At 41.2% G+C, this 24,938-nt stretch overlaps 1 protein-coding gene across 1 annotated transcript in view; it reads right to left on the bottom strand.

Moving 5' to 3' along the window:
• MYO18B (myosin XVIIIB) overlaps positions 1 to 24,938 on the bottom strand; it is a 758,252-nt gene that overhangs the window by 687,273 nt on the left and 46,041 nt on the right. The window contains exons 4-11 of the mRNA XM_044275382.1: positions 20,052 to 20,084; positions 15,986 to 16,492; positions 12,449 to 12,515; positions 11,294 to 11,406; positions 9,565 to 9,741; positions 5,810 to 6,008; positions 3,781 to 3,923; positions 1,672 to 1,772 (exon numbers count right to left, since the gene is read on the bottom strand). Of these exons, the coding sequence (XP_044131317.1) occupies positions 1,672 to 1,772; positions 3,781 to 3,923; positions 5,810 to 6,008; positions 9,565 to 9,741; positions 11,294 to 11,406; positions 12,449 to 12,515; positions 15,986 to 16,492; positions 20,052 to 20,084 (1,340 nt within the window). The remainder of the gene's footprint in view (positions 1 to 1,671; positions 1,773 to 3,780; positions 3,924 to 5,809; positions 6,009 to 9,564; positions 9,742 to 11,293; positions 11,407 to 12,448; positions 12,516 to 15,985; positions 16,493 to 20,051; positions 20,085 to 24,938) is intronic.

Here is a 24,938-nt window from a genome sequence, read left to right as displayed (position 1 = left end):
CCGATGCGCTGGAAGCTTTTTCTAAAAACCTCTTGGGTTCCATCAATGCCAACTGAAAAGCTGCCTCTAAGACAAATCTAGATTTTATCAAGCGCAATTTAAAATGTAGAAGTTAATGCATGGTTAACGAAGCATTAATTACTATCCAACACAGAATCCCTAGGAGAACACAGTGGGACCCATTTACGGGATCATACAGTTGGCGATGGAGCAATGTAAACAAAATTCTCTTGGCTGCCACCTAAATTCATTATAATTGTATGAAGAAGTAACATATTCTGCAGCACTATGCAACCGGGCGATGGCCTCATATTACAGCAGAACTAGCAAACGTGCACAGAGGATATCCGAATATAGGGGGTCTGCATTTAGGCAATAGCTCGTTTGAAGCTATGCTCTGTAAGGTGCACCTGCTTGTGTCTATGAAATACATAAAAACTGGTTCAACTGCCCCTAACAACACAGCTAATGTAACAGAAAGCATTGTACCGAATTCTTATCTGGATAGCTTTCTCCACCTAGTGGTTAAAACAGGAACTTTGCAAACCAGAAAGTAAATCGAAACCCATTTTTTTTCCATGGAAATAGAAAAAAACTTGATTGTAATCAACTAATGATGCTGTATATCAGAGATGTGGCATTAGAATAGTTACATATACTTACATAATATATATTCCCTATACAGTTTTAAGGGTAGGGCCCCATGGTCAGGTTTCCTGATGCAGTTTTGGAAGCCAAAATCAGGAGTGCATCATAAAAGGAGTGAGTATACAGGACAGATACAACTTTTACTCGTTTTTGGCTTCCAAAACTGCATGCAGAAACCAGACTATGTGGCCATACCCTAAAAGTAGCCATTAGAGGTTCTCATTTTAAATATCCGAGCAGCTGAAAAAAATATCAACTTTACAGATGGAGACAAATCCGAACTTTATCAATATTGTGAAGTCTAACAGCAGAATGATGCAATAAATTGCAAATGTGGTGAAAAGATTAAATAAATGGTGTGAATTAGTATTACCAAATCTAAAACTGGTACAAACAAAGCTGATACAGAATTGAGGCAACAGGATAAAATAAAAAAGAGTAAGATATTGCATGTCTGCGGGAAAAAAACACTCCATCGCCTTTCCATTTGTTCGTTCAGATAAAGTTATCTTAAGATGTTCCCCAAATACTGCACACAGAAGAGAGCTCCCAATAAGATTCTGTTTAGAAGTACAGGTGAAACTCGAAAAATTAGAATATCGTGCAAAAGTCCATTTATTTCAGTAATGCTAATTAAAAGGAATTGCATTAATGCAGCTTAAAATTAGAATTTTGTGAAAAGGTCCAATATTCTAGGCTCAAAGTGTCACACTCTAGTCAGCTAATTAATCCATATCACCTGAGCAAAGTACCTCAAAATTGTGACTTTGGGGTTTCATAAGCTGTAAGCCATAATCATCCAAATTATAACAAGTAAAGGCTCGAAATATCTCGCTTTGCATGTAATGAGTCTCATATGTTAGTTTCACCTTTTATGTTGCATTACTGAAATAAATGGACTTTGGACGATATTCTAATTTTTCGAGTTTCACCTGTATATGGGAGAGATAATAAATGTGACACAATAGCGCCATCTGCTGTCACAACTTCCCAAGTCATTTTAAATATGTGTTAAAGGGGTACCTAAGATCCAGATCTGCTCCTGTTACCAGCTGCGAGAACACATTGAAGTTACTTTCTCCTTCAGGTTGTTGGGCCACACGGATTCTCTCCAACAGCATGGTCTGTAAAATTGCAAAAGACTCTCATCTCAATATACATTGCAAGTACGGGACAGACTAGACAGCAAGGCAAAGAAGTTATAACAGAAGTGATCTGGTAGCAGTATAAGTTTGTGCTTCACTGATCAGCTTTTTGGATTGATCAAAAACAGAAGACATGTATAAAAAAAATAGCCTGAGCGACCTGCTCATGTTGAGTCCATTCGTGGCTTTGGCTTAAATACTGCATCAAAAGAATCGGGTACACTGTTCTACTGAAAAAGGAGATCTACTCAGGACAACCCATTGTGGCTTCTTTGGCTACATTGTCCCTGTATTAGCACATAAAAGAGTGTACGGGAGAGAAAACAATAACTAGTGGGAAGTGTATATTGACATTTAGACTGGTATATTTTTCTCTGCTGGCTCCTTCTCTCACCCTTGTATTTCTTAAAGGGAGGGTCCCACCACAGACAACTCCTTTAACATGTTTTGCTCCATAGAACTAGCTGTTTGTTAGAGGATCTCCTCTTTAGTTAAAGTGACCCTTTGGTTCAAGAAGCAAAATTTACATTAACTGGGGAACAAACAAAATGCTTACATGGTGCCCTCCTTGTCATCTATTTAATTGCAGATCTGCTAATTCTCTGGTTCCTCGTTTTCCATCCAAGAGACCATCACCACTTTTTAGACTACCTGATGCACACTGTTGGATCGGCCAGCAATGTTCACGTGAGCAGTGCTGGCCAATCCGAGGGCAGCAGGAAGTGTCTTGGACACTACCAAATGTACTGTATGCATCAGGCACTGTGAGAAGCGGTGCGCCCATCTCAGATGACAGACATGGAGCCTGGGAATTGGTGGATCTGCAGCTAAAAAGATGAAAAGGGGGGCAACAGGTAAATTTTCTGTTCATTCCCCAGTTAATAGGATTTTTTTTCTTGAACTGGAGGCTAATTTTAAATGTACGGCGCATGTCAGATCTTTATAGATGGTGCCCGCTCCACTCCACCAGTTACCTGATGTTTTACACAGCAGACACCTGAGTTAATGTCTGTGAAGTGCACTTTAACCACTCAGATGCCATCTTCAGTTGGGGATCAGGGGAGCTGTTCAGTTACTTGGCAGCCTTGGGCCCTCTGAAGGATCCGAGGCCTGCCATAGTGAAGTTCCTATGGTTCAGAGTCGGAGAAAAGTGTTTAGACCTGCACCAGATTTATCCTCCAGCCTGAGCCACTGTGATACATTGTGGTGTCTAAGTTTACACGATCTTTAGGATTAGTAAATCTGTGCATTGTGTCTTACCACTTACATTTTCTTGATAGTATTTTTCCCTTATAGAGAAACGTAAAAAAAAATGATGGCAGGAACATAGCTAATCTCCTATATCCTGCAATGGTAAATCATTGCAGTCTACTGAAGAGGATAGGGGATAACTATTAGATCAGTGGGGTCCTAATGCTGGGATCTCCACTAGTCATGAGAATGGGGCCTCTGTCCCCCATGGAGCCCCGCTAAAATGAATGGGGTGGCTGGTCGGAAATGCGCACCACCGCTCCATTCATTTTAATGGGAGTTCCAGAGAAATCCGAGCACTGTACTAATGGGAAACTTTATCAGTCATGCTTCATAAGGTTTTCCAGTCACTACTCATTAACATTACATAATAAAATATTGAAAATATTTTATAATTATATCAAAATAACTCCATGTATGCTCCAGTTTATATATCCAGCGTAAAGTATTAGATACAGTATTGACAAAGGTGAAAATATAGGCAAACAGAGTTCCATACAGTTCATACATGCTGTACATCAGGCTTCCTCAAACTGCGTCCCTCCAGCTGTTGCAAAACTAGAACTCCCAGCATGCCCGAACAGCCTACAGGCATTGTCGGAGTTGTAGTTTTACAACACCTGGAGGGCCACAGTTTGAGGATGCCTGATGTACATACATACATCAGATAATAGTGTTCTATGAGTGATAAGTCATGTATTGGAACTTGTTGGCTTCAGGTCATTGGTGCCAGTACCTGTAAGTGTCCTGCAGTGACACGTCCAGCAGAATTGAAGTCCAGAGACATGATCATGGAGAACCGTGTGGAGTTATTACATTCACTAGTTGACACTCCACCAAAGGATTTTAGAATGGTGAACATTGCATGAATCTTCTCCACTGAAATACATAAGGTGATCAAATGCTCAGTCAAAAATAGTAATGGTCAAATGTGTGCTGTAGGCTTCAGAACTATTTCTTTCTGGTGCTTATTGGTGCTCAGCTGTTTATAAACTACACCAATAGCACAGATTGCACCTTCCATAAGATAGGTTCCACTATATTGAGACCGGTATCTCCGGATTGTGGTTGTGTGGTTGCACTTTCTATTTGGCGCAAGACAGTTTAAACACATTTATTATCAATTTGCATACATTTTTTCAAAACTGTTTAGAAATGATGGTATGGATTGTCGAGTCATAAAATACACCAGATGTATTATTGGCGCACACCCATTTTTTGGTGCAAAATCATGGTCCAAAACAGGGCTCAGCACAAAAGCTGTGGTGAAACTACAACTCCCAGTATGCTCCATTCACTTTTATGGGATTTCCAAGAACAGCCCAGCAAGGGTGCATGCTTGGACTCATAGTATCACAACACCTGGGGTGCAGGAGGGGGGTGATCCCTGATATAAAATGAGCCAGCCATGAGTTGGCACATAAAAAAGCCCAAAAAGGGGGTCAGTCGGCACATACCAAACCGCAGTAGCACATTGCTATGGCAGGGAACAACATTGCCATAGCAATGTGCTACTGCGGTTTGGTATGTGCTGACTGACCCCCTTTTTTGGCTTTTCTTTGCAGTTTGTACTGGAGGTGTGGCTGCCTCCTCAGTCATGCACTCCTGACCATCCTGTCTGCCCTATAGGCTGATTTTAATTAGTGTTAGTACATAGTCGGGCCTGCTCCCCCTCACTCACTGAAGTCATGGCACCAGGAGTGAGATAGTTTGTGGACTCTTACTGCAATCCTTGGTAGCCGTTTGGTGCCGGTGGTGTTGTGGAGTGGGCCTGCTGTGTAACCTGCACTCCCTGAAGTGTATGGTAGCCGTCATGGCACCTAACAGGTAGTATTCAATGCAGGAACGTGGAACCTACACTCCCTGAAGTGTATGGTAGCCGTCGTGGCACCTAACAGGTAGAATTTAGCGTAGGAACCCGTCTAACAGAGATCGCCTTGACGCTCGGCAGACGGGCTCAAATAATTTTGTACAAAACGATTTGCCAAGTATCTCGCACTTATAGTGTAGCACTTATTATTATGCAATTTTGTACTCTATATTGCAGTTTATTGTCGCATTGCATGTTTCTGTCTTTTAATGAGTTGGCACATGTGCCAAATCCATCAAACAATGTAGCAGGGTTTAGGATACAAATAATAGGGTATGAGTAGATATGATTGAGGACCATTGGATTCAGGTCACAGGAACATGACTAAAGGGGCAAAATGCTAATACTCGTTGGCATGAAATCTAGTAAAATACACCCACATAGGGGAGCTGACTGGTGACAATTCAATATTTAATACATAATGCACTATTAATGGCCTGTCCAGCCATCAGCATGTTCAATGATAACCATGCTCATTTTATGGGTATGTGTAATACTAACCCAATAGAAAACTGGCAAGGCTGCAGAATACTGTACATTAAAACGGTAGGTCATTTTCCAACATTGATGCTTTTCTAGTAATGAGGATTGCTTTTAAAGAGGTTGTCACACTACCATTTCAAATCATATCAACTGAAAATGTAATATTACATCTTGCGGCTATTCAGATGAATGACCCCCCCCCCCCCCTTCTCCATGTAATACACAAAGCAGGAGCTGCCCTTACAGAGTGGTTCACCATTCTGGCTTGTATAGTGGGGTCCTGAGAGGGGGAGCCCCCTTCATGATATTATGATATATAATGTAAGCTCTTCAGTGTTCCGTATAATACAACAATACATAACAAAAAGGAAACTATGTCTTGCAAAGAAGTCTAGTATATCAATGGCCTTACCTGTCACTCTGTTGTCCACACTCCCAGCAGCATCCACAAGGTATTCCAATGCCGTTTGGCAGCAAGTTGTTTTACCTGCACTACTTCTACCCAAGGGCACTATAGTTTGATCCTGGCGCTGTGTTAGCATGTTCCAGTAGGCTTTCTGAGCCACTGAGCAGATGTGAGGTGGCATGCTGTCCTTCTTTCCTTTGAACACCTAGTGGAAAGAAATAGTAGACTTAGTGTGGCTATGACAGTCTATGCACTAAGCTGGCATTCAGTTACCCCTATGACATGTGCAATCAGTTAAAGTGTACTTAAGCTTTTAAACAATTTTATTAAAACCTATTCAAAAGGGCATACCATTAATTTTTGTAATATACTTTATGTATACTTTTTCTTTTTTCCTTAGGAAATAGGCACCAGAAGTTTAGGTACGCATAGTGCTTTAGAACGCATACACCGCTGGCATATTAGTGGTGTACGGATTCCACTGTGGGGCTGTAGTGAATGATGTATATGCCTGTGCCAAGTCTGCTAAAGCTTGGCATAGATGTACTAGCTGAATTTTGACTGCATATAGCAGTTTAGAATTCGTACACTCTGTACAGATTCCACTGTGGGGACTCAGTGAGCGATGTTCAGGCAGGAAAACACATTGTTGCTCCTGCCTGTGCCAGCTCTGGTCTGCTAAAGCCTGGCATAAATGTGCTGTATCAGGCTTTAGCAGAGCAGGAACAGGTAGGAGAAGTGATGTGCTATGCAGAGCTTTTGCCTGCACTCACTCTGCTCTGCTAAAGCCTGGCATAGATGTGCTGTATCAGGCTTTAGCAGAGCAGGAACAGGCAGGAGAAGCGATGTGCTATGCAGAGCTCTTGTCTGCACTTACTCTGCTCTGCTAAAGCCTGGCATAGATGTGCTGTATCAGGAACAGGCAGGGGCAGGAACAGGCAGGAGAAGCGATGTGCTATGCAGAGCTCTTGCCTGCACTCGCTCTGCTCTGCTAAAGCCTGGCATAGATGTGCTGTATCAGGCTTTAGTGGAGCAGGAACAGGCAGGAGCAGGAACAGGCAGGAGCAGGAACAGGCAGGAGAAGCAATGTGCTATGCAGAGCTCTTGCCTGCACTCACTCTGCTCTGCTAAAGCCTGGCATAGATGTGCTGTATCAGGAACAGGCAGGAGCAGGAACAGGCAGGAGAAGCGATGTGCTATGCAGAGCTCTTGCCTGCACTCACTCTGCTCTGCTAAAGCCTGGCATAGATGTGCTGTATCAGGAACAGGCAGGAGCAGGAACAGGCAGGAGAAGCGATGTGCTATGCAGAGCTCTTGTCTGCACTTGCTCTGCTCTGCTAAAGTCTGGCATAGATGTGCTGTATCAGGAACAGGCAGGAGCAGGAACAGGCAGGAGAAGCGATGTGCTATGCAGAGCTCTTGTCTGCACTTGCTCTGCTCTGCTAAAGTCTGGCATAGATGTGCTGTATCAGGAACAGGCAGGAGCAGGAACAGGCAGGAGAAGCTATGTGCTATGCAGAGCTCTTGTCTGCACTCGCTCTGCTCTGCTAAAGCCTGGCATAGATGTGCTGTATCAGGAACAGGCAGCAGCAGGAACAGGCAGGAGAAGCGATGTGCTATGCAGAGCTCTTGTCTGCACTCTCTCTGCTCTGCTAAAGCCTGGCATAGATGTGCTGTATCAGGCTTTAGTGGAGCAGGAACAGGCAGGAGAAGCAATGTGCTATGCAGAGCTCTTGTCTGCACTCTCTCTTCTCTGCTAAAGCCTGGCATAGATGTGCTGTATCAGGAACAGGCAGGAGAAGCGATGTGCTATGCAGAGCTCTTACCTGTACTCGCTCCACTCTGCTAAAGCCTTGCCTGTACCGATGTGGCATGCAAGGTATTTAGAGGAACGGAGTGGGCGCAGGGCAGGAGCTCTAAATAGCACATCACTTCTCCCACCTGTGGCAGATATAGCACATCTATGCCAGGCTGTAGCAGGGAGGAGAAGCAATGTGTTCTCCTGCCTGTACATCACTCACTGCGGACCCACAAAGGAATCCGTATAGAGTGTGCGAATACTAAAGCTCTATACGCAGCTGAACTTCAGGTTTCTATTTTGTAAGGAAAATAAATAAATTATATTACAAAAATTCATTACATGCAATTTAGAATAACTTTGATAATGAGATCTGAAGCTTACATTAGTGCAGTACCAAGTAGTATAAAAAGAATAGTACCGTATACTGTTTATAAACTTTTCAGTTCAATCTGTGTAAAATGTATGGTTTTCTGAGCTGACAAACTGTAATAGATTTACACTATAATCAAGTCAGAAACCAATACCAGGATAGTAAAATTGCTAATGTTGAGCTGTATGAGCTGCTAACAGCAAAGATGAATAAATTTGCATTTAGACTTCCCTGTGATGAGCTGAATTGTGTACACATTTTTGAATGCTGTACAGATGTAGAGAGCCATCTAGTGTACACGGAGGAAAATGCACCTGCTCTTGGAATTTTAATTTTCCTATAACAAAGTAGATCCTTATGGACAAAGCAGAACTATGTGCACAAATCAATGTATGGATGCTACCATACCATGTTCTGTTGGGTGTCATATGCATAGAGGCATTCATCCATACATATAACATCTGATTAGGCTTGTGCCTATAAAACCAAAGGTATATGAAGGTAGAGAAAAGACTGCATGCAGTAGACTACAGCCTTATGTACGATTGCAGTCTTCATAATAAACCTGCTGTTATTCTGCAATCTATTGCTATGAATATATGAAAGTATTTAACATATATTGTGTCTTAAGGACAAATGGGATCATTTATCAAACTGGTGTAAAGTAGAACTGGCTACCAGTCAGATTCCACCTTTCATTTTCAACAGCTCCTTCAGAAAATGAAAGTTGGAATCTAATTAGTTGCTATGGGGAACTAAGCCAGTTCTACTCAACACCAGGAGCACATGTTGAAAGGCTCAATGAAAGTACAGCCAGAAATATTCAACATTAAAGAGATTGTCCAGTAATTATTATGAGAGAAGGTAATACTGGCCTCACAGATCTCCTGCCGCTCCAGTTCTGACGATTGGCCACATGTCCATATCAAGAAGACTGGAACGGGAGCCGTGGGGATTGGTGAGGTAAGTCTTACTTCCTTTGTTCTTGAGTACATTCTCAGCAGTTTTTAAAAATGTTAAATGGCTGGAAAACTATCAAAATAGTGACTGATATCATTGAAACCTATGTATATAATTTATCTAGAGACTTGAGAAATGTGAGTTATATAGTAGATCACAAGGGCAAGAGTTTATATGGGTTTCCTGCCATTAACCGTAAAGAAGTCAGTAACCGTACAGTAAGCTTTTCCCTGGTCTAAAGTGGCTGATAACAGGGAAGAATAGATCACATTTATTGCATTGTTAAAGGGGCTGTCTCACTTCAACAAATGGCATTTATCATGTAGAAAAAAGTTAATCCAAGACACTTACTAATGTATTGTGATTGTCCATATTGCCTCCTTTGATGGCTTCATTCATTTTTTCCATGGGTTACCAACCTGTAATCCATCAGTGGTGGCTGTGCTTGCACTTTATAGGCTGTGATGGGAAAATGAATCCAGCCAGCAAAGGAAGCAATATGAACAATCACAATACATTAGTAAGTGGCTTGTAATAACTTTCTCTTATATATACATGATAAAAATGGCATTTCCTGAAGTGACACAACCCCTTTAATGTTCATAATACAAAATAATAAACTCAACAAACCTTTGTAGAAAAGCTTGTGATGGGTCCACCTGGTTTAAGTACTATCAGGTTTGGTCCGGCATAGGTGTGGATCAGCTGGGACTGGTAGCGCTGCCACAGAGTATGGATTATACTGGATTCATTCAGACTGATAAGTGTTGTCAGATCTTCAGCATAGTCAAATTTGGAAGGATTTGTCTATGGAAAGAAGATAAAATATAAAACCATCTAAATGATTGCAAAGGATTCCCAAAATAAAAACTTATCAGACAAATTTCTATCTACTTTTTATCTATCATCGATCTTATCTATCGTAGGGCATCCCAGTGGCTCAGTGGTTAGCACTGGTGTCTTGCTCTATTGGTGTCTGACCAAAGAAAAAATCTGCATGGAGTCTATGTACTATATTTACTATCTGTGTCTATCTATCATTTACTAGGAGTATATCCATCTTATAAAGTGATGGCATTTCGCTATAATATGCCATCATTTTATGATCAGTGGGGTCTGACCTCTGTGGCCCCCATGATACTGAAAAGGAAGGATGTGCAGCACTGAAATTGTATCACTATATCAGGAGCCATTAAATATATAACCTAAAAGCATTAACTAATACTAATTTCATTCCCTTGCCACACATTCTGAACACTATAGTCAAGAATTACACAAATTAAATAGCCTAAATCAAATTTTAAAGCTTTATACAACTCTTTACAAGCTTTTGCTGGTCTTATACTGGTACTGTGCCCAACTTTGAGCCAGGGGCGGACTGGGAACTTAAAGTGGCAGCACATAATGCATCCCCAAAAACTTCCACTGGCCAGCCCTGAGGAGAGCCCAGGCGGCCCCCTGGTCATCGCCCGACCGGGAAGTTTCCCTGTAAGGTCTATGGCCAATCTGCCCCTGGTTTGAGCCAACCAGATGTCTATCCCTTTCTGTCTCTCCTCATCCTCTCACAGCATTCAGCCTAGCAGAGAAAATGAGACTGCAGCCTCATCCCTCTACTCCCCTTTCCTATCTACTATCACATTATATTATATTACACTAAATAGATTTTTGGGGAGATTCTTGAACATTTACGTAGTCTTCAGGAAGGGACAGGGGGCTGCAAGCTGCTGGAAGGTGAGATTCCACAATCTTCTAATAAGATATACAGGTGAAACTTGAAAAATTAGAATATTGTGCAAAGTTCATTTATTTCACTAATGCAACTTAAGGGGTGAAACTAATATATGAGACTCATTACATGCAAAGCGAGATATTTCAAGCCTTTATTTGTTATAATTTGGATGACTATGGCTTACAGCTTATGAAAACCCCAATCTCAGGTACCCTTTGCTCAGGGGGTATGGATTAATTAGCTGCTACTCCTTTTAAGTGGCATTACTGAAATAAATGAACTTTTGCACGATATTCTAATTTTTCAAGTTTCACCTGTACAGTATATTTCAAGATTTAATGTATTGACATGACCTAATCCTTAATGCAGGACAAATTATAATAATGTTTCTGCTTTAGAACTGCGATAAAATACTAAGTAAAAATTAAGTAGCAATATCTTTTTCTCTTTCCATTAACAATTTAGCATAGAGTCCTAGAGAAAAAAGCTATAGGAAATTCATAAATAATATAGTTTCAATTCAGCAAGTCAAATATTCAGAACAGTTTTTGATTTGTTAAATTCATGGCGTGCAGTTAAACATTAAGAAGTTTTTTGTAAGGTTCTTTATTTTTTTTATCATATGCTTACCCTATGGATGTTTTCTTCATCTACATCTATAGTCTTGTCTTCAGCATCAGTACGTATCCTGACTCTTCCTTCCACTAACTCTGGTGTTCCCACATCTGGCTTAAGTTCTGTCGCTGTAGTCACACAGGACAAAAGCAAAAAAATTACTTAAATCAACTTGCATTTCTTTTACACACATAGGTATGGACTTTCCAGATGTGGACTAGCAATGAGTAAGAGTGAAAAGCTTGAAATGCGTGGGAGGTTACAATGGACATGCTATGATGGATTTATTTATGGAAGAAAATGTACTCTATTATCTTTTCTATATGTTGTGGATAGTCGTGTGTGCAGGCAAGACCTCCTGTATACATAACACTGGAATCTGGAAGTCGCTCATGGTGTTCAGAATAGGGCCAACACATAAGCATTTCTTACTGTTTGTACTTAACAACGTATAGCTCATTTAACCCACCATGGCCCACAGGTACTGCTCAAGACATGGGCCTCAACTATGTATAAAGAAGAGAGTGCAGATTTCTGCTGCTTTTTGACTAGTAGATGCCAGGTGACCACCAATGTACTAAGTTCCTCAACTCAGTGCATGCAGTACTCATAGTTTACTGTGTTACCTTATTAATAACCACATTGTCCCTAAGAGCAAGCCACGGAGGTATCAACTCCAGAAGTATTGCTTTACAGTTTCCAGCAGTTTCAGGTGCCCGCCCCCTAAGTCTGTGCCAACCACAAATGTTGGGCCTATGCAGAGGCCAATATTGTCATGTACAGACATCACATCATGCTTCATCGTAGGACAAGCTTACATCTGCAGAATCTCAAAGGAGTCCTTCAGAGAATGTGAGCAAGACAGGTTGCAGGCACCCATTTGAAATCACTCCCTGGGAACTCTTTTAAGTTAATGAATTATTTATGAAGGCAAATGACCACCAGTCGCCACAATCTAACAGTCATCAGTAGATCACAATTGGCCCCTGGATTACAAGATTGTAGATATCAGCAGTTTGTCAAACTATAACTCAGATATATAGGACTACAGAGATACAAAAAAATTGTAATCAGAGTGAACAAATGTCTTCATATTCTTGTACTGTATCTCAAGAAAAATGTAAATGGGTCAATAAAGTATGAAGTATTCTAGGACTCACTAAAACGTACCCAGGGTGAAGCCGTCCTTGTGAACAAACCAGACTTGCTCTGTCTCGTACCACACATCTTCTGACACCTGAGAGAAAACTCAAATGAGGGTATAATCTAGCAAATGCAAGCTCAAACAAGGAGGATTGCACAAACAATAATTCTGCTATAGGCATGCATTATTAATGGACTGGAATGCATTACTCAGTTGAAGGGGGGTTTGACGCTTTTTTAGGAGAATTAAGAAAGAAATAAAGAACATTGTCATATGAGTGGAGATCATAACATCTCTAGAGAAATAAAAGTTAGAGGATGAGCACCTTTTCTCCTCCTTGTACATGTTTTAGATTTTGTATTACTGTATTCCAGACATAACATTTTAAATTAAAAAGTCTCTGATACCTTGCCTGGAATCTTGGCGCTGCTGATCCTAAAGAGTGACGTGGGTCAAAGTCACCATGTAATTCACTGTAAATCATGTATAGGACTGCGCTGCCGAATTTCTCTCATCCGATTCCTGTTTACACCATAAGGCTCATTTCTGGTAACCCGGACATGGAAACAAGGACTTCAATCCACCAGAACTTACTCCCCCAGTCCAATACAAGATTTATCATAAAATTTGAAATAATTTTTTGCAAAATATATATATATTGTAGGAAGGCGCAAGGGGCCGTCATTAATGGAAGGTATGTGTCACCAAGATTCCTGGCCTCGGTGAGGTAAGAGCCGGTAGTTTTAAGTGTCAGCAGCTGCTAGTGCTGGTTGACACTGTTTGTTGTTAGCGTGGCTGTAAAGCCAATCCAGGCCTGCTCTTACTGGGAGTAGCCAAAGTGCTGGGTGGGTGGCTTCTCCCCAAGCTCCAGGCCGGGTCTTTATTGGCCTATATAAAACCGAGCCAGCAGTCTCAGCTGGGTGTGGATGATCCTCCACCTGACAGGGAAGCTGTGGAGACTCTGTTTTAGGATCTGTGAATTGGTGCCATGCTAAATGCTTGAAAGCCGCATGCTGGAAAACAGGCACCTAAAGCCTGCTGTGGAAGGCTGGGGGAAAGACCGCTAACCAGGTGAAGACTTTGTTTTTCATACACATTGCATGGTGTGAACAAACACCAAGACTGTGTTTCCTTATGTGTGAATAAACACGAACTGTTTAAGTTAAAGACTTTGTGATTGCCTCTATACTGCGTCCGCTAGCCTGTCTACCAGAGCAAAACCCAACAATATATACATACGATTGTAAAATATATTGAAAGATAAACAGTGGAGTAACTTTATTTTGACCACTATGCCTACTTTCAACCTCTGCAGCGCTTAGCTCATGCAGGAAGTCACGTGTCGTAAACTGGCTTGGTGGGTATATGAGGTATATGGCTTTTGGGTTAAGGGTGTCATTAATTCTGAAACTGCACAGATTTGAAACTGTTCTCATGATGCTGTGAAGAAAGTGTATCATGCCATTAACGTGAGCGGTAAATGTCAGCTACTAAGTTGCAGGAAGGCTGACTGACATGCTACAGTGGAGCAGCTCACCTAAATGACCAGAGGGGGCACCAGACATGTTTCTAAAACAACAGTTCCGTGAACTCTACTGTGTACGGCACTCGGAAGCAGATTGCCACTACACTTCTGGTAAGGAAGTTGCATCAGCAGAAAGGACTTCAATTTTTGTTTCAGTATCAGAATTGGACCTCCACAGACTTTCAAAGGGTTGCCTTCTCTGATGAGTAACATTTTCTGCTTCATTGAATGGATGGACATTGGTGTGTCAGGCCAGAAAAAACAGAGAACCAACGCCCTGCAACCATTGCTAGAAGAACACAAGCTGGTGGTTGGTGGTGGCAACTATATGGTCTGGCATTCTTATGGTCTACTCATCCATATGAAGGCACTCTCAATCGATTTGGGTATGAATCCATCCTTGCAGATCACGTATACCCATTCATGCTGATTGTCTACCCTGGGGAGGATGTGAACTTCCAGCAAGACAATGCGACATGTCACACAGTTAGAAATATCTGATATTGGTTAGAAGAGCATGACCAAGACTTACAAGTACTATCCTGGCCCCTTAATTCCCCGGACTTGAACCCAATTGAAAATCTGTGGGTCTCGATTGTTTGCTATATGGATCTTCCCCCATGTACCCTCCAGCAGCTGTGGGATGGATTGCACTCAGCACAGCTGTGACAACCTGCGACAGCCTACTTGGACCTTATTGAGTCACTCCCAGCTTGTCTAGCTTTTGTCTGTGCTGCATAGGGCAGTTACTCTTGATATTAGCTATTGGATGTTATAATGTGACTCGACTGTGTATAAAACCAGTATCCAGTGTGCTATCTTTTGGCAATTTTAATCCTAATGGATTTGACTAGTAAGTAGCGATAAGTGAATCATATGAAATTCGACAAGTTCCATTCAGCAGAAATGGTCAACCAATTAGAGTTTGGTCTAAATCTTTCTATGCAAATCAAAAGTCTTTTTCTCTCTTGTCTCACCCTTATTTTTATAAATTTTAAATTACCATATTTTTCGCTTTATAAGACACACCTGAAGATAAGACACACTCCAGGTTTTAGAGGAGGAAAATAAGACCCCCATATCAAATCCTCAGATCAGATCCCCATATCAGATCCTCAGATCAGACCCTCAGATCAGATCCTCAGCTCAGACTCCCATATCAGGACCTCACATCAGACCCTCATATCAGGAACTCAGATCAGACCCCCAACAGACCTCAGATCAGACCTCCATGGTCAGACTCCCACCAGACCTCTATGTCAGAACTACATCAAACCTCACATCAGATTTCCATGCCAGAACCCCATGAAACCTTAAAAAAAATAACTTCACTTACCTCTCCTGCTACTCTGCTCCTCTCCATGTCTTGCAGTTTCCCCTGCAGTCACACTCCATTGTCTTCTCCGGCCCGCACTGTCACCTGACTGCATCAGCATCAATCATTGTGTGCGCACTACCTCCTGATGCTGTACTCAGGACAGTGCAGTGCGGCCCCGGAGAAGAAGAAGGATGGTGAGTACCAGCAGTACTCGCAGAACTTCACTCCCTGCTCCCCGCACTTACAGCACACTAGTTTCATATTTTCACTGACTGTGGCCTCCACTAAATAACTTTACACACACATGGCATTAAATAATAATGCATGCACAGTGTTACCCATCTTTATTTGTTTTTAAATTGTGTCTGTAAAAACTTTGACTGCATCGGAATTTTGGATAAGTAGTCCATAAAAATAAAAGATTAAGAACGCATTCATCCCAGTGAAACCTGCTGCAACACCCAGTGGTTATCTGATATCAAAGGAATCTACAGGTAGCTATTCATTTCCCAAGCAGCGGAATTAGTATTGGGGTGGCCATTGAATAAGTCCTTCAGAGTTGGAGCCAAAGGACAACCTCTGCTATTCTTCTATGTAAAATAATAGGGTATTATTACAAGTTGGAGCCTCCTAAGTTTAATAACAAATTTAGCAGCAATTCTCACAATACAAATATGATTTCCCTGGCAGACATAACATTGCTATTCAAGCAGGGGTTACCTTCTCTGGAATAATATGTTGTTGTTCTTTAGTACTCGTGGTTGGCACATCATTATCTTGGGCATCTTGCTGTGTTTTATCTTCTTCAAGCTTGTCATTCTTTACTTCAATATTTTCTTGGGACGATTGCACTTGGTCATCCTGGCTCTCTGTGCTGGCATTGACTGTATTACTGGTATGTGTTTGTATGGTTTCTTCTGTCAGGACTTCTCCAGAAGGAACCGGTGATTTGCTCTCTTTGCGTCCATTGTTTTTATTGACCGGCGTCTCACTTTTGTTAATATTGTTGGGTTCCTGTGTGCTCTGTCTCTTTGTAGGGCTCTTAACAGGTTGTATGGCTCTTTTGCTTGCTTTTTCTGAAGCTTCTCCTTTTCCTGGGTGTTTGTCTCCATTAAGTCCATTCATGAAGACGTTATTTATACCTGCCATTTCTTCTCCTACTGTGAGAATATTTTCATCCTGATATACAAACTGTTGAACTAGTGAATCGTTCAATTTTCCAGGAGACTACCGGGGTAAATAAAAAAATATTTGGAATTAAATAATAAGCCTCTCTCAAGCTATATATCTCTTTCACAGTGTTTTTTAGTGGACCATTAAAAAAATGAGACATCAAGGTCTAAGTGCACACACCTTATCTTCCTTTCATTATAGAGGATGGATATATATATATACAGTCCTACATAACCAACATTTGTTTTTTATATTTGAGTAGCAAGACATCAGCTTCATAAACCTGAACAGGATTTATAATAAATAATAACTAACTTACCTTCGTATCTAGACTAATCTCCTAATTTTATTGGCTCAGGGCTTAATCAACATTCTAGGTGAGATTAAGAGGTTATCAGGCTAATTACAATAAAAAAAGTTCCAAATGATTTAAATGAATAAAATAAGTAATACTCGCCATAACAATCCCATCTGCTCTTTTGCTGTCTCACCCCGATTCCCCAACAGTCTCTACTTCCTGTTCCCTCCCGACATAGAATTGTGACCAATCAGCCAATCACCGGCCAAGGTGAGTCATGACTCCTACTAATGATTGGTTGAGTCACATTTCCTGTGTCAAGAGGAAGCAGAGATCAAAGGAAACTAAGAAGTGTTGGAACGGGAGCAGCAGATGATCAATATGGTGACTATGACGTATTTTATTACTTTATACCATTGTGAGTCTTGGACAAGCAATCACTTTGATATATGGTACATTACTGCTTTAGGCTAGGATTTCACATTAAGATATTTTATGAAGTTTTGAAACCAAAGCCAAAAACGGATCATAAACTGAGTTCTAAAAGAACTCTTCCTGTTTGAATCCACTCCTGGCTTTGTCCATAAAAAACATAGAAACCCAACCTTACAATCACTACAGCTGGAATGTATTGCCTGTAACAGCTGATCTCAAGCCTTGGGCTCAGTTTCAATGGTAAGGTTTTCTGATGCAGTTTTTTTAAGCCAAAACCATGAGAGAATTAAAAAAAAAATTTAGTAAGCATCTGTGCCACTTCTGTGTGTGTCCACTTCTGTTATGCATATACTTTATGTGGGTGCCATTATAGATTTTTGATTGGTTTCTGCCCTTGTAGGTCGCATGCTTATTGCACCTAGCACTTTACAAACTATTTTGTATTCAGACTTTTGCAGGCTTTCCTCATATGTGCTCACTTTGTACTAATTCGTTTATGCATACTCTGTCTGCCGGGAGGTATCACACATTTTGTGTGTGTTTTGTTATCTCAATGCTTTTATATTTATGTATTCAATAAAATGTATTTCTATTTTTGTATACATTGCAGTTTAGGACTCTTTTGTTCCGCTGTAGGTTCATCAATATAAAAATCCTGGAGAACCCCTTTAAGGTCCCTTTTCACTGGTTGATAATCAGTTGATAATTTCATCCTCGCCCACATAAAAGGCTCACCAACCAGCGGACAAACAAGAGCTGTGTACAAGGTCCTTTAGCTGTTAACATCAGCCGGTGTATCAGCATGGCAGGCAGGTGGTACAGTATCTGTTGAATTTTCATGACTAATTGCAGCTGTTATCTCAGAACTAGAACTTCAGTTCTCCACTCATGGCTGTTTGCTCTACGTCACCACTGGGATCCAATTATCCTAATATCATGTTCACATTGAACAGTAAGAATCATTCTTAATTCCCCAAAAGTAAAATTACATTTTTGTAATTAATTTTCCTGAAACCTAATAAATTCCATTCTGTATCTTGTGTAACTCTTCCCTAAAGTTTAAAACAACCTGTTGTTTAGCACTAACATGACCCTCGATGCTAATTAAAGATAATTATCAAATAACACTGATGTCACTTGTTAATTATCAGTGGAGCTAATTATAGAACTTCAAATATGACAGCAAGTGCTGATTGTTAACGTGGCACTCATGATCAAAAAGTTGGATTTGATGGATCTATGGGGGGAATTTACCATGAGGGGAATATTTGAAGTCAGTTTGGCTTCAGTCTGCGTTGGAGTACTTTATGCCACATTTATCAAATATCTCATATTGTTTGATAAATTTGCCTTATCTTAAAACCCAACACTTTTGTCTTGGAAGGCTACTCCAGTTTTCCTACAACACCCTCCTACTGGGGTGAAAGTGCGACTTTTTTTTTGTTGCAACATTTAAAAAAAGTCTCATTAACATAGCTAACCACACCAACTTTTCTATCAACATTTCGAAATGGGAATGGGTGGTGTAAAACTGCAGAAAGTTACAACATTGTTGAGAAAGTGAGTGCAAAAAGGTGTAAAACCCTTATTTTGTGACTTTTTGAAGCAAGAATGCTGGAGTGAAGGCATGATGTCAATATAAATCGAATTCTTAAAGGGGTATTAAGGTTTTTATTTATTTTTCTTATTTGTTTATATAATAGGAAACAATACAATTTTCTAATATACACATATTTAATATTCTGCATACATACCTTCCTTACATCAGGCAGTTGACCCCTATATACGGTAGAATGGTATAGCCCATGTATCCCTCCTTTGTAACGCATCCATGGCCTAACTGAAGCATGGCATCAGTCATGTGACACTCTTTATACCCTGACATTCAGTAAGCGGTGTTACATGACATACATGTGCTGGGTCAGCACACAGGACACATGTGATAAGTAAATAGGACTAGTGGTGGAATCATGATTTTATTGTGGTTGTTACAGTAACTACATCACTATGTGCCTGACTGCCTGTCTCTATGCAATGTTGTCATGTTGTTAATAAAGTATAGTGTAAAAAAAAACACAGCACATACTGCTTCTACGCTGACAGACATCATGAGGTACTGATGAAGTTAATAATGCTGTATATTCTGAATAATGCTCAATACACCGATATTCACCTGTTAGATACCTGGGCAGTTAACGCAAAGCAAGGTCACATGACAGCTCGCATGACTACCACCATGTTTAGTCCTAGTCTAATGTATTATGATTGTACATATTGTCTCCTTTGATGGGTTTATTCATTGTTACAATCACTTTATACACTACTCATTTCCATGGTTCTGACCACTCTACAATCCGTCAGTGGTGGCCGTGCTTGCACACTATAGGAAAAAGCACTGCCCTCTCTGGTGGCCAGGATTATGGCAGAAGACATAGACTAGTGCTTTTTTCTATAGTGTGCAAGAACGGCTCTCGCTGCTGTGTTGCAGAGTGGTCGTCACCATGGAAACGAGCAGTGAATAATGTGCTGAAAAAATGAATCAAGCTAGTAAATATGGACAATCACAATACATTGTTAAGTGGCTTGTATTAACTTTCTCTACATGATAAATTATATTTTCTGAAGGGAGACTACCCTTTTTTTCAAAGTGTCCAGGATTACAGCAGGACTCTGCCTGTCCATACGCTGTGTGCCTGGTATTGCAGCTCATAACCCTTGAAGTGGGTAGAGCTGTAATTGCAGTCACAGACTATGGACAGTCGTGGCACGGTTCTGGAAAAAAAAAAACTTTTAACCCTTAAATATAATAATGATATAATAATGATATTTCAATTTAATCAATCCAGTACATCAAGCATACCTTAGACAAACATTTCTTACCTTTAAATTTTCTGGTGGAAGATCTTGTTTCACCTACAAATATTTATTAATATTAATAACTGTGATTATATAAAAAAAAATCCTAATACAGGTCCTTCTAAAAAAATTAGCATATTGTGATAAAGTTCATTATTTTCTGTAATGTACTGATAAACATTAGACTTTCATATATTTTAGATTCATTACACACAACTGAAGTAGTTCAAGCCTTTTATTGTTTTAATATTGATGATTTTGGCATACCGCTCATGAAAACCCCAAATTTCCTATCTAAAAAAATTAGCATATTTCATCCGACCAATAAAAGAAAAGTGTTTTTAATACAAAAAAAGTCAACCTTCAAATAATTCTGTTCAGTTATGCCCTCAATACTTGGTCGGGAATCCTTTTGCAGAAATGACTGCTTCAATGCGGCGTGGCAGGGAGGCAATCAGCCTGTGGCACTGCTGAGGTGTTATGGAGGTCCAGGATGCTTCGATAGCGGCCTGAAGCTCATCCAGAGTGTTGGGTCTTGCGTCTCTCAACTTTCTCTTCCCAATATCCCACAGATTCTCTATGGGGTTCAGGTCAGGAGAGTTGGCAGGCCAATTGAGCCCAGTAATACTATGGTCAGTAAACCATTTACCAGTGGTTTTGGCACTGTGAGCAGGTGCCAGGTCGTGCTGAAAAATGACATCTTCATCTCCATAAAGCTTTTCAGCAGATGGAAGCATGAAGTGCTCCAAAATCTCCTGATAGCGGCTGCATTGACCCTGCCCTTGATAAAACACAGTGGACCAACACCAGCAGCTGACATGGCACCCCAGACCATCACTGACTGTGGGGACTTGACACTGGACTTCAGGCATTTTGGCATTTCCCTCTCCCCAGTCTTCCTCCAGACTCTGGCACCTTGATTTCCGAATGACATGCAAAATTTGCTTTCATCCGAAAAAAGTACTTTGGACCACTGAGCAACAGTCCAGTGCTGCTTCTCTGTAGCCCAGGTCAGGCGCTTCTGCCGCTGTTTCTGGGGAATGCGGCACCTGTAACCCATTTCCTGCACACGCCTGTACACGGTGGCTCTGGATGTTTCTACTCCAGACTCAGTCCACTGCTTCCGCAGGTCCCCCAAGGTCTGGAATCGGTCCTTCTCCACAATCTTCCTCAGGGTCCGGTCACCACCTCTCGTTGTGCAGCGTTTTCTGCCACACTTTTCCCTTCCCACAGACTTCCCACTGAGGTGCCTTGATACAGCACTCTGGGAACAGCCTATTCCTTCAGAAATGTCTTTCTGTGTCTTACCCTCTTGCTTGAGGGTGTCAATGATGGCCTTCTGGACAGCAGTCAGGTCGGCAGTCTTACCCATGATTGCGGTTTGGAGTAATGAACCAGGCTGGGAGTTTTTAAAAGCCGCAGGAATCTTTTGCAGGTGTTTACAGTTAATTAGTTGATTCAGATGATTAGGTTAATAGCTCGTTTAGAGAACCTTTTCATGATATGCTAATTTTTTGAGATATGAATTTGGGGTTTTCATGAGCTGTATGCCAAAATCATCAATATTAAAACAATAAAAGGCTTGAACTACTTCAGTTGTGTCTAATGAATCTAAAATATATGAAAGTCTAATGTTTATCAGTACATTACAGAAAATAATGAACTTTATCACAATATGCAAATTTTTTGAGAAGGACCTGTAGAATACAACAATGTTAATAGTTAAGAAGAATACTGACAAAAATGTACACAGAACCTCAAAGCCCAAAGTGGAGAGCTAGAAAGATAATGGGGCAGATTTACTAATAGTGTCGTACTTTTATCTAAGAATACAAATTACAGTCTTAATATTAAAGAAATGGACTATTCTGGCGAATGGACCTTTGTAAACTTGGAGGATGGTAAATCCTGAGTGAGATTGACACTAAAATGTTGTCTGTGCACAAAAAAGTGTGTCAGTGCCCCAAAAAAACTGTCTAATTTATGTATAAATTTCATATAGGTATAGTTTCACTCCAAAAATGCAGCAAAATATTGGCAAATTTTTGGTGTACAAAGCTCCCTTTGTACATGCTCCCTTATCTTGGGAAGCCATACCCCTTTCCAAGGGCAAATTGGCCATAGACCTTACAGGGAAATTTCCCGGTGAACCGATGGCCAGGGTGCCGTCCGTGTCCTCCTCACGGCCGGCCAGTGGAAGCTTTTGGGGATGTATTTTGTACTGCTGGCAGTATTTCGTGATGGACTGTAGTATTTGGCTTTGTTGGGGTGGTATAATGTGCCACAATATGGGATTGCTGGCCCTGCCCTCCATCAATTTGGACCCGACTACAAAAGGGGCCACTTTTAGTATTTTTTCCAGGACCACTTTAAGTTCCCAGTCTGCCCCTGCCCCTTTCCGGTAAAGCCATATATAAAATGACACAAAATCAGCTGACCTCACGTGCATTATTATCACTGGATCATTAAAATGTTGTGGCATGCGATGAAGACTGCAAATACACGCAGAAAAAATAACTATCATGTCATGTAGAACACATGTATTATTCTTAGCCCCTCACATGTGATTTATGCTATCCAATGTAAACAGTGCAGCTAAGAGCATGTGGGTTCCACCATTAGGGTATTTCACATGGGGTGACGTGGTGATGTCATCATGTCAGCGCAAGCGAGATTTGGTGAGTTTTCTTTAATCAAGATGGCCACTACGGCCTGTTTGCGAGCAAATGGAGGTGAGTACTTATTTTTTTGTTTTTAACCACTGATAGGTCTCAATTAGTGTTGAGTGAGCATGCTCGGCCGAACAGCAGTTCGACTCGAGCATCGCTATGCTCGGCACATCGCGGTGTTCGGCCGAATACTGTGTATGCTCGAGCACAATTGAACAGAATAAAATCAATGGGAGACCCGAGCATTAAACCAAGAACCCCCTGCTCTGAAGAAAAGAGGGTTTCTGGTTCACAGAAAAAGGTTAGAAATTGATGGAAACACCACCGAAATGGTTTGGAAACAGCATGGGAAGGATGTCTGGATGCAGCTTGGACTCCCATTACCTATGACATACAATAGACAACCACAAAATGGCTATATGCCAAAAGCCAGGTATGTGCAAGCCAATAATCTATCCACGAGACAGATATAGTCAGCATACCTTACAATCATCTGACTGAGAGCCAGTAAGCCTCAAAGTTGCTTCATAACTGTTGGATGGCTTGGGTGGACCTGTGCACCTAGATCATTATCATTAGGGTGACAAAAAGTTTTCTGATTGTCCTAACATAATATTCATTAACCTTTCTATACACTTTTCTCGTGTAAATTCATTTGCATAAACATGAGCATATGGAAAAGACAGGCAAATGAGCAGAATCTCATGGTGTTTCCATCAATTTCTAACCTTTTTCTGTAAACCAGACACCTTCTCCTCTTCAGAGCAGGGGGTGCCTGGTTTAATGCTCAGGTTCTCCCATTGACTTTTATTATACTCGGGTGCTCGGTAGAGCACCCGAGCATCGCGATGTGTTCGGCCAGAGCACCCAAGGACTTTGGTGCTTGATAAACACTAATCTCAATGTGACTGTCAAATGCCGCAATCAGAGTTGAACGGGACATCTGAGGGGTTCAATGACCGGGGCTGTGCGATCGCCGTTCTCAGCCATTACGCCAGCTACATACAATGGAATGTGATGAATATGTCTTTGTGAACTTTGTGAACTTTGGCGAAGCAGCCAAATAGAATTTTTTTTATAATAAAAGATAGAGGGGCACTCCGTATAAGGGAACAGAAGACGGTACTGTAAATATCACTATTTAATATAGCATCAAATATTCTAAAAAACATCCATAAAGTACATCCATAAAATAAATAAAACAATCAAAGTATGAGAAGGGTCTTAGAAATGGCGTGCAATGGTGGAGGTTCAATCAAGTTCCAGACAGTTCATAAGGAATGAACACTCCCCACAATGATAGTCAATCAAGGCAGATCTCAATGCTTTCAAGGGAAATCCAAGCAATACAATCTTGCAACTTCAATACGATGTTACTGATGTGGAGAGGTATCCAGATCCGGAGCTCAAATACAGAGGGACAGATAATTGTGTCCAATTTGGGGAGGACTATCTATTCAAATGGATAGAAGATGGCAACAAAAGTCTCTTACCCCATTCTGTTACTGGACTCAGCGTGATGTATCAGAGAACAGCCGATCACCTACTGCAAACGCGGCGTCCCACGTGGTATGGAGTCTGAACGTGACGTCTCACGTGACTCCTCGGCTGTGGCGGTGATGATGTAATCCGTCTTTCTCAGAGGTATACTCTCAATACGAGATAGATGGTATAGATGGAATCAACCACCGTTGTTTCTTCCTGATCACTTGTATTTCCTTGAGGGGAACGGCTCACTGTCCCAATTGGCCCAAACGCGTTTCAGGGTATACACCCCCTTCCCACTGAGGAAGGGGTGTATACCCTGAAACGCGTTTGGGCCAATTGGGACAGTGAGCCGTTCCCCTCAAGGAAATACAAGTGATCAGGAAGAAACAACGGCGGTTGATTCCATCTATACCATCTATCTCGTATTGAGAGTATACCTCTGAGAAAGACGGATTACATCATCACCGCCACAGCCGAGGAGTCACGTGAGACGTCACGTTCAGACTCCATACCACGTGGGACGCCGCGTTTGCAGTAGGTGATCGGCTGTTCTCTGATACATCACGCTGAGTCCAGTAACAGAGTGGGGTAAGAGACTTTTGTTGCCATCTTCTATCCATTTGAATAGATAGTCCTCCCCAAATTGGACACAATTATCTGTCCCTCTGTATTTGAGCTCCGGATCTGGATACCTCACCACATCAGTAACATCGTATTGAAGTTGCAAGATTGTATTGCTTGGATTTCCCTTGAA

This window comes from Bufo gargarizans, chromosome 1, assembly GCF_014858855.1.
Source record: "Bufo gargarizans isolate SCDJY-AF-19 chromosome 1, ASM1485885v1, whole genome shotgun sequence".
NCBI classification, from domain to species: domain Eukaryota; kingdom Metazoa; phylum Chordata; class Amphibia; order Anura; family Bufonidae; genus Bufo; species Bufo gargarizans.
The sequence above is the reverse complement of the archived record's forward strand: the minus strand, read 5'-3'. Positions and strand labels throughout refer to the sequence as shown.